The 12,375-nt window shown below is 41.6% G+C and overlaps 1 protein-coding gene across 3 annotated transcripts; it reads left to right on the top strand.

Annotated features, from left to right (window-relative positions):
* The first annotated feature begins 2,102 nt into the window (after positions 1-2,102).
* On the top strand, positions 2,103-12,210 carry grk1a (G protein-coupled receptor kinase 1 a). 3 transcript variants are annotated; one of them, XM_028435808.1, is made up of 8 exons: positions 2,103-2,144; positions 2,391-3,102; positions 8,034-8,161; positions 9,142-9,299; positions 9,373-9,456; positions 9,548-9,672; positions 10,801-11,002; positions 11,160-12,210. In XM_028435808.1, exons 1-8 carry the CDS (start codon positions 2,128-2,130, stop codon positions 11,450-11,452), a joined length of 1,719 nt encoding a protein of 572 aa, XP_028291609.1. In that variant the 5' UTR covers positions 2,103-2,127; the 3' UTR covers positions 11,453-12,210. The 3 variants fall into 3 exon arrangements, with proteins under 3 accessions (XP_028291609.1, XP_028291629.1, XP_028291619.1); XM_028435828.1 differs by having other exon boundaries at positions 10,801-11,006; positions 11,160-11,361; XM_028435818.1 differs by having other exon boundaries at positions 2,106-2,256.
* The last annotated feature ends 165 nt before the right edge of the window (positions 12,211-12,375 follow it).

Here is a 12,375-nt window from a genome sequence, read left to right as displayed (position 1 = left end):
TGACCAAAAGGTGTGCAGGGTTATCCGACACCAGCAGATCCTTTTAAGTCCTAGCAATTCTAAAATATCTTTGGCCAGATCATCTGTGAGATGCTTGATTAGGTTAAAACCTAGCACATTCGGAGGTGATGATCACATGATCATTTGCAAAAACATGTCATACTGCTGGATTTCAGATTTCAGGTTTCCCAACAACAGAACGTTGCCTGAAGCATCACTGGCCTGCTTCCTTTCTATGATGCATCCTAGGGAGACAATGGAACAGTTTTCCCACGGTTCGGTATGCATCATGGTTTTTGGTCCACAAGTAACGGTACGGTAAGGGCATTTGCAAAATTGAAGGGAAAAAAATCGTAATTAGATTTTCCAAAATCGTTCAGCCCTAATACATATACACACACACAACACATACATTCACACACAAACCAGCATACACACATATACTTAAACATACATATATAATGCACACTGACGCGCGGGTCAGCGGGCTACCCGCTGGGTGGTGCGGGTGAAGGAATTATCAATTAATCTTGTTTCAGGCGGGTACTTTTTTGAACTGAAAGTATAGGTATCTGCTATTTTACAACTGTCCACTGTCTGTGTAGCGTGCACTGCACAACCAATCAGCGCTGGCTCAGGCTCAACTCACATCACACAGCATTAACTTTTTTTCTTTACACAAACTGAACTCTACGTTGAACGTAAAGCGTGGGTTGGGGCAGGTTCTGAAAATAGAAGCAGTAGTTCGGGGCGGGGGGTGCGGGTAAGATTTTGCCGTACATGCGGAGCCCCGCGGGTTGGAAAAATCCTGGCCCATGCATCACTAATGCACGCTCACAGTGTCCACACCCCAGCCTGTAGAGGCAGCTCTATAGACTGGCTCCAGTCTGACACACATGCAGCAAGATCCACGTCAGCTCCCAGGCTGGCTGCGGACTGTTGTCGGCACCTCTCCAGTCAAAAGGCACAAGAATGCTGGTGAAGCATGGACAGTTGGTGAGGAGTCGTACAAATACGCAGCAGAATATAGGTTAACAGGTTCCTCCGTGCCGCAAACACAATGTTCTGACAGCGGAGAAAGTTTCCCAGGAGGAAACAAGGAAATTCAGGGATGTTCTGATTGGCTGTGAAGGCAGGTAAGAGCAGTGCATGGCACTGAGCCTGAACAATGTGCTGCTCTCATGTCTCTATTCCAGAGAGGATCACACAGCATGCGCAGCTGCGCAAAGTTTTGAAAAAGTTTTGTGGTGGGTAAACATACCGAAAATACCGTTGTTTGCCGTTGTACATTGAACTGAACAGGGCGCATTGAACGGTTCAGTAAAATACCAAATATTGTTGGATCCTTAATGCATCCTGGTGAAATGTTCTCCATGCTGATACATGCAGGTAGTAAAGTCTTAACTCAGACCAGGTCTCTTTATTTTGGGCTCTAGGCTTCACTTTAGATGTTTTGTTGCCAAATATTGGTGATTTTTGGTTACAAACCTACAAATACTGCTACCTGGGATGCACCATTCCTGATCATTTCTAAGGCAATGTATATTAGGCCTGATCTATATGCAAAAACGCATTTGTCCTGCCTTTATGAACCATCTGCAAATGAATGGAGGGATTCATGACTAAAATACAGTCAAATACTTGTCTCTGAAAGCAAGTGTGTGTGTGTGTGTGTGTGTGTAAGCTGATAACCCACAACCTATGTAGTCAGCATTTATCAGAGAAACTGCTCCGCCCTCATCATCCTCTTAGCTTAAGCAGACAGTTGAGGGTTACTGTGAGCTCACTGCTACTATAAAGAAATTCTGTATATTACATCTAATGTCAGAAAGAACTACTACTAGTTTGGATTTCCGCACTGTGAAAATATGCACAGTAATGTCACTGATTGCGATAACCACCCATTACACCCCCTCACCCCCCTCTGTCTCTCTCTCCCTGCTTTCCTGTCATTAACAGCCCACTACATTTGTGCTATATTTATCTTTATCCTCTCAATGACACTCGTTTTCCAGCCTTTCCATGTTGTTCCTTATGTTGCTTTGGGTCATGTGACCACTAGATAAAGCCTGAGAGGAACCAAGATAAATCCCTTTTGAGGAGAACTGATGAGTCATGTAGATCTGCATGTACAGAGATCTGAGGTAAGTCATTGGGTTTCCAGTGAGTGTCTGCAGCAGGCAGACAGATGCTTGGATGTCCAACATGCTGATTCTTCATCACTAAAGGAGGAAGATTAAAAAAATACAGCAACTGGTAACTTACTTGGATTAACTTAATATAGCCTCTTCACTGGAGTTTTTGGCTTTGTTTTGGATGCCCCAAATGTCATCTTAGTTTCCCATCTCTTCTTTAGTCATTCCCTCTGGACCTTCTTTCTCTCCATACAGCTGTGCCATGATGGACATTGGTGGTCTGACGACAGCGGTGGCTAACTCTGCTTACATTTCAGCTCGTGGGAGCTCTAATGGCACAGCCAACCCTGCATCCCATCGAGACAAGAAGTACCACTCTCGCTTGGTGCTGCCTCACATCACTGTGTGCGAGGACCTTCGCGGTACAATAGACCTTGACTTCTACACTGTCTGCATGGAGCAGCCCATTGGGAAACATCTTTTCCAGGAGTTCTTAGACTCTGAATATGAGTACAAAGCCAGTTGCTGCCTGTGGAAGGATATCGAAGAGTACAACATGGCTGAGGAAGAAGACAGAGTCACCAAAGTAGGAAATATCTTGTCCCGATACATGGAGACTGGTAGCAAGTACTACTGTCCATTCCTACCACAGAATAGTATCACTAAAGTCAAGGACAAACACCAGGATGCTGGTGATAATCTTTTTTGTGAAATCATTGACACCTTAATGGATTTCCTGAAAGGAAAGCCCTTCACTTTCTTCTTAGAGAGTATGTATCTAAAGAGGTTCCTGCAGTGGAAGTGGCTGGAGATGCAACCTGTGGCAGAGGACTGGTTCTTGGATTTGCGTGTTTTGGGTAAAGGAGGATTTGGGGAAGTGTTTGCATGTCAGATGAGAGCCACCGGGAAGCTGTATGCCTGCAAAAAGCTGAACAAGAAAAGGTTGAAGAAGAGAAAAGGCTATGAGGTGACGTGTGACCCTCCCTCACTTTCCCCCCAGGGAAGAAAACTACCAGCAGATTCCAATAAAAGAGTCATGCTGCTGATGTTTAGGTCATTTTACATCCTTTAGATTGTTTAATCATAAAGTTTGTTCTTTGTTTTTGTTCACTTAGCCTTGTAAGTAGTACCTATGTAATCCTTCCTATTAAGTGGGTCCTTAAATACAGCCATGCAGACAGTGGCTTTAAGCACTTCAGCATTGGTACAGTTTGACCTCCTTAGAAAAGACAAGTATCCTTGTTTATAGAAAGCTGTTCATACTATAAAAAACCACAACAGCTGGTTTAGAACGCTGCAGCTCGTACAAAAGAAATCAGAGTCCAGGGTTCTTGCCGGCGCTGTTGAGCGTAAGGGCCCCCGATGTTGTAATTTTTCTCCCCTTCAGAGCAATAGGTCCCCTACCTTCAGTTTTCAGCAACGTAAGGGGGATTTTTTTAATCAGTCCGTCGTAATAATTGTTGCACACATGGACACAAAAAGGACTCCCAAGTGTGCATGGGTTATTTTAACTCTCTTTTTAATCTGAATAACCCAGAAATACATACATCAGCCGCACCTATTTAATACAGGCGATTGGCTTGGATGCAACCGTCTTTACCTACGGACCCCTGCAGCCCTTTAGCTGCCCCCGATGCTGCCTGTGTGCAATGCATCCTCTGCTTACGTAACTGTAATAACCGTCCACGTATTTAAGCTCTCAGGAGTGCGGACAGTCCGAAGTGGACTCCGCTGTGCGCGGAGGCTCAAACATACCATAGCCTGGAAGGGCCCAGCCGCGAAAGCACCGCCCCGCTCCCAACTCGCCGCTTATCAGGGCCGTGGACATGGTTACCTCACTGAGCCCTCTTTGATCTCCGGCGGGGAGAAAGCCCCCTCACCCCCGGCACGGACTGTCCTCAGTGCCCCGACAGGGGGACCGGACCACGACGTGCCAGGGGTTGGTGGCGACGTCGGCCACCCACCCAACCCAAACTGCCTAGAAACACAGGCCGCTGTGTAACTGCACAGCATAGCACACTGAATTGGAAGCATATTGACCACCAGCTTCTTTTCTTACAGCTGCACATTTGTCTCAGCACTTACAGGCCCTGGCATTATTATATAACATTGTTTTCTTTTATTCATCCACATTTTATTTAAAAACCCAAATTCCACAAGTGTTATTATAGAGCTGATATTGTAGGATTTATATGTTTTTAAAGCTGCTTTGATTGTGAACAGCAAAATGTTTAGTGTCTTGTGGGATTTATGCTGCTCGTTTAAGTTTCATTTGGAAGTCTATTTTTACTGAATAAGCTTTTGTGTTGGATCAGATTCAATTAGCTGAACAAGCTAATATTTTAGTTATTTATATATATATTTATTTATTTTGTAATATGATTACTGTTGGATTTGGTGATTTGATATAAATAAAGATAGTGATGATACATTTGTTTGGTTACTTTAATGAATGGACACATATACCTTGTTTAAAAGTATGAAATAGCCACAAAGTGAGGAAAAGAAAAAAAAGATGCATAAAATGTTGTGATAATCATTAATATCGTAATAATCATTGATTAATCGAATTGTAGCACCCTGAATTGAAATCGAATCGTGAGGTCTCTCAGATGCCACACCCCTAAAAGTAAGGCAGTAACAAAGATTAAAAAAACAACTTTAGCTTTACTTCACTAATTTTAGTCCTCAAAGAGTTATTAATTTCAAAATGTTCCGCGCCAACAACTCTTGCGCACACACCACACCCCCTATGCTGTGAAAAATTCCTGGTGAGAACCTTGGAGTCCATTATTTCAGTTTTTTTTCTTTACTTTGGCTCTCAGAATAGACTTTAACGTTCTGCTACTGGTGTATGAATCTGTGAATGGGTTTGGTCCAGAATCCATCGGTGAGATGTTAGCAAGGAATGAACCCAGCAGGTCTCTCAAATCTATTATGGACACAGGTCAGATAGTGGAGCCCAGAATTCACAGCAAACATGGTGAAGCTGTTTAGATGCAAAGAAGTGGAATAAACTGAAGTCAGCATTCAATGTGAACATTTTTTCAATCCAAGTTAAAGGCACTTTTTTCTCTACTGCTTATGACTGACAGGGAGATTTTGAATAATTTTATTGGCATTTCTACTCTCTCCAGTGGGACAAACTGGATGCGCCAAAGGGCCAGATTTAGCCCCGAAGCTTTAAGTTTGACACATGCCTGAGAAGAAAATTTTTTACATACAGTTTGTGTGTTGAGGGTAAATTTATAAATGATTCAACTACCAAAAGTTGTTTCTGCATGTTTACTATTCAGTCTATTTAGAAGAAAGGTGCTAATTGCAAATGTAACCCTTTCACCACGGCTCGCCAAACAGAACACACTTTATTCACCAGAATATTAGAGTATCTATCCCTTTAGAATCAGTAGCGTTCATTGTAAAAAACTGTCTAGGATTAAGTATGACTCTCACTCTCCTAAACATAGCATTTGAGGCTACCAGGTGAATTATAATATTAATATATTATATTTATATAATATTAACATACAATAATATACTATACCTTAATTGAAAATCAAAAATATGTCACTATAACTCTTTAAAGGGACAGTATTACGAAAAAAAAAGTCTTTATAATGCTTTTGCTATAGTGATATACATCCCTTTAGCCTCATTCAGAGGGCCAAAGTTGAAAAGGTTATGTTTCCTTCCTCCCTTGCTGTTCCACATTTTGTAAAATGTCAGCTCCAAACGGGCGAGTTGGATTTTTCTCGCGTTGTGACGTCACAGCGCAGAAACTCCTCCTCCTGACAATCCTGGCTCCTCCTACCCTACAGAAGAATGTGAGCTCCTCCCTCTCAAATTACCTCACAGGTAAAACAAACATAGCGAAGGCAGGTTGATATTACAGTTAAAGGGGCGATATTATGAAAAATCCACTTTTGCAGCTTTGTTGATCACATATGAGGTAACTGTGAAATAGTACTGGAAACTGTGTCATTTTTTTGTGGTCTTTGTAAGTCTTGCAACACAGAGAAAATTGCTCCGTTTCAAATTTTCCCGAATTGTGACGTCACAAGTCAAATCGGGAAATAAAATACCCTCCCCTCCACTGGTAACTCCACCCTCAACCTGATGAAAACTTTTGCTAGCAAAGGAGTGATGGCTACCAGTAAAACTAAATACAGAACTTTCCCGCTGCCGGTGCCGAGCCTCCACAGTGAACGTACACTGTAGGAGGTGCACTCTGCTCTTGTGATTTGTTGCATTGGCAAACCTGTTATATCGCCTCATATCGCTGATCTTACGTGTTTGTGACGCAAATCGACGCAGCGGTTGGAGAAAACAAATGATTATCACCTTAAATGCACTGTTCCTGTAGTTAGAAGAGCAATGGAGGGGGGAGAAAGTGATTTAGCAGATTAACACTGCGGTGAGAGTTTGAATGACTGCTGCTGCTGAGATGCTTGGACCCTAAAGCTCTGAGACGGACTCTTAATAACAACAGCCGCTTAAATATCCATGTGTTTAACTGTAATGTGCAGTTTTTTGGTTGAAAACCATAACAGTGTGTGGATACCAAAAATACAATCACTTTGGTGATCACTGATCACCCTGTAAAAGAGCGAGACATGAAGTGAATGAAGTTTAGACACGCCCACTCATGAATATGCAGTCTCCAAAACGGCCTGATTTCAGAACTGATCTGAAAAAAGTGACTTTTCAGAAGACTAAACCTCCAGAAAACAGGCGCAAGTTTGGGAAAATAAACCTCAAATACAACGTTGTCGGGGATCTTAGAACAAATGGAAATAGGGGAAATATAGCATAATACTGGACCTTTAAACATGCAGCAATAAATAACAACACAGTAGCTCAGTTTTACACGTGTATTAACAAACCCAAACTTGTGCCACATGACATTCTTGAAACTTATAAAACCACAAACACAAGATTGAGAAAAAATAACCCTCCCCACTGGATGCTCTGTATATATTTTTAATCTATTTAACCCGAGTGCAATCTTTACCGTTTGTTTTAGCAAGCTTGCATTTCGTTTCGTTGGCGCGATTTAAAGTTCGAGCTCATTGTGAAACCAGAAGGCTTTACCTCCCTTCAGCGGTATAGAGATGTCTCCTACCGGGCAGAAATCCCTCGTATATTCCTCTGTCTCAAACCAGCATGGCAGCGATGGACAGCCAGGAAACCACACACCCATCCAGAGGAAAGACGACGTCCATCTCCCACACCTTGACACGGCGGATGGATCAGCAGCCCTCGTTCCTCGTCTGATTTACTAATAGCGACGTAGCTATTCAAGCTAGCTGTCGCATCGGCTGAGAACTCAATCTCCGTCGGCCAAACCAGTCCCAAACGCCCGCGAATCCCAGCGTGGTAAACGGCAACAGTTTACATTCCTGCCTCGGAATGAAATTCAGGATAACTTAGGCAAAACTTGTGCAGTCTCTCACGAGCTTGTTGCAGCTCAGTCGCGTGCCGTTCTTCTTCGTTGGTTTCTTTCCGCAGTCTTCTTCTTCTTCTCCTACTTTCCTGTTGCTGTACGCGGGGTTACAACAAACAATGTAAATATAAAGCGTCCGGAGTATTTATTATTATTATTTCTTTTTTTAAACCATTCCAGAATTATTTAAACACACGAAATGTCCATATTTTAACTATATCTTATTAATGCAATTCAACGATATTATGTATCTTTAACTTTCTAAAGTTCCCATAGTTTTAAACATTTTAATATGACAGTGATATTATAATCTGGCATTTAATAAAAGATAACTCCAAACAAAGGAAAACAATAATACTGATATTAATCAGGTTATTACACAAAGAAATAGTGCCCCCCTCTGGATAGCTTTGGAACTTCTGAACTAATTTGTGGGGGTTTTCTTCTGTCTGCAGGGGGCCATGGTAGAGAAGAGGATCCTGGCTCGAGTTCACAGCAGGTTTATTGTGTCGCTTTCCTACGCCTTCCAGTCAAAAACTGAGTTGTGTCTGGTCATGACCATCATGAACGGAGGAGACCTGAGGTCAGATCTCATGCTGTTTTCACATCACACTGCCTAGATTGTTAATAGACTGAGTGAAGAGTTTTATTAAACTGACATTTGCCTGGCAAGGTTTCATGCCTGAAACATTCTAACAAGTCAAACCCAATAAAATAATAGGGTAACACTTTAAGTTTTATACATAAGATGACACCATAGCTATCATTAGCATGAATAAGGAGTCGTGAAGGCTGTTCCAGGGGCCCATGCCCTTAAAATTTCAATCCCTAACCCTAACCTCACCCTAACCTTACCTAACCCCACTAGATCCCTCCACCTAAATCAAAGAATGCCAACATAGCTCCAAAGGCGTCATTATTTAACAAAAAGTGTCATAATTTAGCGAACAACACTAAATGACAGCCTTATTAATGACTGCGTAATGTCAGCCTTATGTATAAAAGTTCAATAAAGTATTACCAATAATCGTTTATGTTGTCCAAGTGGAACTCAGAAAGTGGCAAGTGTGTTCACAAACTAAATAAAGATACTTGTTTCAGCATTTTCTAGTGTTGTTCCGATACCCTTTTTTTGTCTTGATGCCATTACCGATATCCAGTTGCATAGTGTCGACCAATACCTATACATGCCGATACTGCTGTGTTTTAAAAAAGATATGACCTGTTTTTTGAAGAAAAGGAAGATCTCAAAAATCGTCGACATTTTCTCTTGTCTGTAGGGACATTCCTATGTTTTTTGGTAATGTGAAAACGAGGCCCCGCGATTGGTTCGTGATTGGTTTCTGTGATCAGTGGTCAGGGCAGCAGTGAGAGTCGGGAGAGAGAAAAACACAAGACGTTGCGTTTAAAGAAGAGTTTGATGCTGGAAATGGCATCGCCATGTTATTATTTAGTAATTGTTGATACCGATTCTAGCCTTTCAGTGCCATATTGGGGCCACTCTCAATACTAGTATCAATATCGGCACAACACTAGTATTTTCCTGTACCACTTCTGTTTAAGGTATCACATTTACAATGTAGATGAGAACAACCCAGGCTTTGGAGAAGCACGGGCCTGCTACTACACGGCTCAGATCATCCAGGGTCTGGAGCACCTGCACCAGAACAGGATCCTCTACAGAGACCTCAAACCGGAGAACGTCTTACTGGATAGCCAGGGTCAGATACTCATGAACAAACTTTTATCTGTGAGCAGATCAATGCTTTGTACATCCTGTGTTTGCACTCACAGGTAATGTCCGCATCTCTGACCTTGGCCTGGCTGTAGAGCTTCCCAACCACCAGCAGAAAACCAAAGGCTATGCTGGGACACCAGGCACGATGGAAAGAAGCCTCACACTAACCATTGCAACTGATATCTCAACAGCAAGAAAAACCCCAAAACTGTTCTTCTGTCTCACCTGCAGGTTTCATGGCCCCCGAGCTGCTAAGAGGAGAGTGGTACGACTACTCAGTGGATTATTTTTCTCTAGGAGTCACTCTGTATGAGTTCATGGCTGCTATGGGACCTTTCAGGACCAGAGGGGAGAAGGTGGGAGATGATAAAACAGGCCTGGTCACTGATAGTTATAGAGACACAAAATGATATGAAGGGATATGTCATTTTATCCTCCGAGATGCCTTTTACATGCCCATGCACAGAGAACTTGTTCATGGTGGCCACATGTTGAAATATCTATCTGTGTGTCACATTCTCTCAGTTTTTGTCGACACTTCATGATCAGAGCTGATTATGAACCCCCCCGCTGCCTTCTCCGTCCTTTCAGCTCTTTGATTTTTATTTGTCCAGCCTCAGCGGCTCAAGGTTCGCCGCTGATACTGCTTTGAAATACTCGTCTGTCAGATTTTATGACATTGAGAGGTCACATGAGTGCTTCAGTGCTCTCAGTTATAGAGACAGATCACACACTGGCACAAATCTTGGACAAAGCTTGAATGTGTGCGCCTTCTTGGATGATAGCCTATGAATATAACACACAGTTAAACACATCACACATTTCATATTAGAGTTGAACATTATGGAGTTTAGGCAATGTATGGCAATGTGTGTGGCTGAGTTTGCCTTAAGAGGTATAAGGTATATTTAGTGATGTAGGCAGGCACCAGGTAGCAAGCATGGACCATGTGAGGTGCCCTCAGGGGCTCTAGTCACCAATGAGCTCCATCTAGAATCTGATTTACTTTCCAGGATTCAAACTCACAAAGATAAATACAGATGGCAGATTAAATTAAATACTTGTTGCATGTTACATATTGTACAACTATTAAAAGTTGTTTGTTTGTAGCCCATGAATTAGAAAGATGATAATTTTCTATGAAATGTAATGAAAATAAAACTATTGCACACATTAGAAGTAAATTGTTTGATGTTGAAACTTAAACATTTCCTACCTTTTTAAGTTACTGCTAGTATTCTTTATTGTATTATCCTATAGTTAAAGCAAGGCCATGAAAATGTATTATTCAAGAAGTGCTTTTCAAACTGGTAGCCTTTCAGAATATTCAGTACCTATGAAGTAGCTCACAGTTTCAGAAAGATTGGTGACTTCTGTTCTAGGGTTTTTTAAGCTTCTTCTAAATTGATAATTGTATAGAATGTGGATACATTGATAGATGTGTATCAAAGTTCTCAAAGAAATGGTTTCTTTTCTTGGTAAAGGTGGAGATCAAAGTTGTGAAGAAGAGGATCCTGAACGATCCCGTAATGTATCCAGAGAAGTTTAGCGAGAGCGCTCGCTCCATCTGTGAAGCTCTGTTGTGCAAAGAGGTTGACAAGAGGCTGGGCTTCAGAGATGGATCATGTGACGAGCTGAGGATGCATCCCTTTTTCTGTCACATCAACTGGAGGAAACTAAATGCAGGCCAGTGTGTGTGGGAGGGTTTTCCTGATTCAGTTATGATATTGTTTATCTAGATTAGCATTGCCATGTTAAGATTTGGGATAGTTACGTGTGTATAATCTGTCAACATAACTTCACTGAGTTGCAATTAACGCCCAACATGCATTATTCTCTTCAGGGATCCTCGATCCACCCTTTGTTCCAAATGCGAGGACAGTCTATGCCAAAGATCTGGACAATGTCGGGGCCTTTTCGACGGTTAAAGGTGTTCAGCTGGGAGACAAAGACGAGGACTTTTTTGATGAATTTGCATCAGGGAACATATCCATTCCCTGGCAGGAAGAGATGATAGAGACAGGGATCTATGAGGAGTTGACGCTCTGGGGTCCTGGTGGGACGCTGCCCAAAGACCTGCGAAGAGAGTCCATCTTAGAGCAATCGGCTAAATCCTCCACCTGCATCGTGTTGTAAGAGCTGCTGATTGGATAGCTCAAAAACGTTCATCATGTCTTCGTACTACTGTAGGTATTTTTTTGGTCTTTTTTCAGACATTGAGTGTAAGAGTAGATGTTACTCTTTACCTTTTTTTGCTTGACAGTTTCGGCGATGTCTCTTGCCTTCGTCAGAAGCATCTCACTGACAGCGTGTGACGTGTCAGCAGACAGATCTTGAGAGACATCGCCGAAACTGCCAAGCAAAAAATGTAAAGAGCAACATCTTACACTCAATGTCTGAAAAAAGAAACAAAAAAACATCTGCTGATTGGATGATGGGAATAACTATTATGTAAGGATGTGTTTTATCTAAAGCATCTTTATTATCAAGGATCAACACAGTTTGTGGTAGAATTGATTCATTTTTAATCTATTTTTTGAGGTTGTTGCAATCTCAGACATTCTGTCCAATTCACCAAGATGTAAAACCAAATATTTAACACTTTAAGATCTTGGATTGTTTCAATGTGGAGCTTTTTCTCTGTGCTTCTCAAGGATTTAACCAGGGAGCCTATTTTAGTTTAATAGCATCGACACCAAATGAGGTTAGCTCACATTTTACAGTGTTTAGCTATAGTAGATTAAACCTTTTAGAAAGTGGGCTTCCCTGTCTTTCAAAGACTTGTATCAAATAGGTACAGATAGGAAAGATCACCTATACTTTGTGAAAGTGAACAAACTATGAGTAAAAAGCACTGTTATTCAAACCCTTTGTGAGTTTTTTTTCAACCTCTAGCCAACAAAATGTTTTTCTTTCTGCATCATTGCTTACGCGGCTTCAGAAATGTAAGGAACTGTTTTTCATCTTCTGTAGAGCTGAATAAATCTGAACAAAGATTGCTTTTTTTTAAAAAATCCATTTTCAAGCAAATTTGTTCTTATTGCTTGAAGGTTTTGGCC

The sequence above is a fragment of the Gouania willdenowi genome, chromosome 3, assembly GCF_900634775.1.
Source record: "Gouania willdenowi chromosome 3, fGouWil2.1, whole genome shotgun sequence".
Lineage (NCBI taxonomy): Eukaryota > Metazoa > Chordata > Actinopteri > Blenniiformes > Gobiesocidae > Gouania > Gouania willdenowi.
This window is presented reverse-complemented; position numbering and strand designations above follow the sequence as displayed.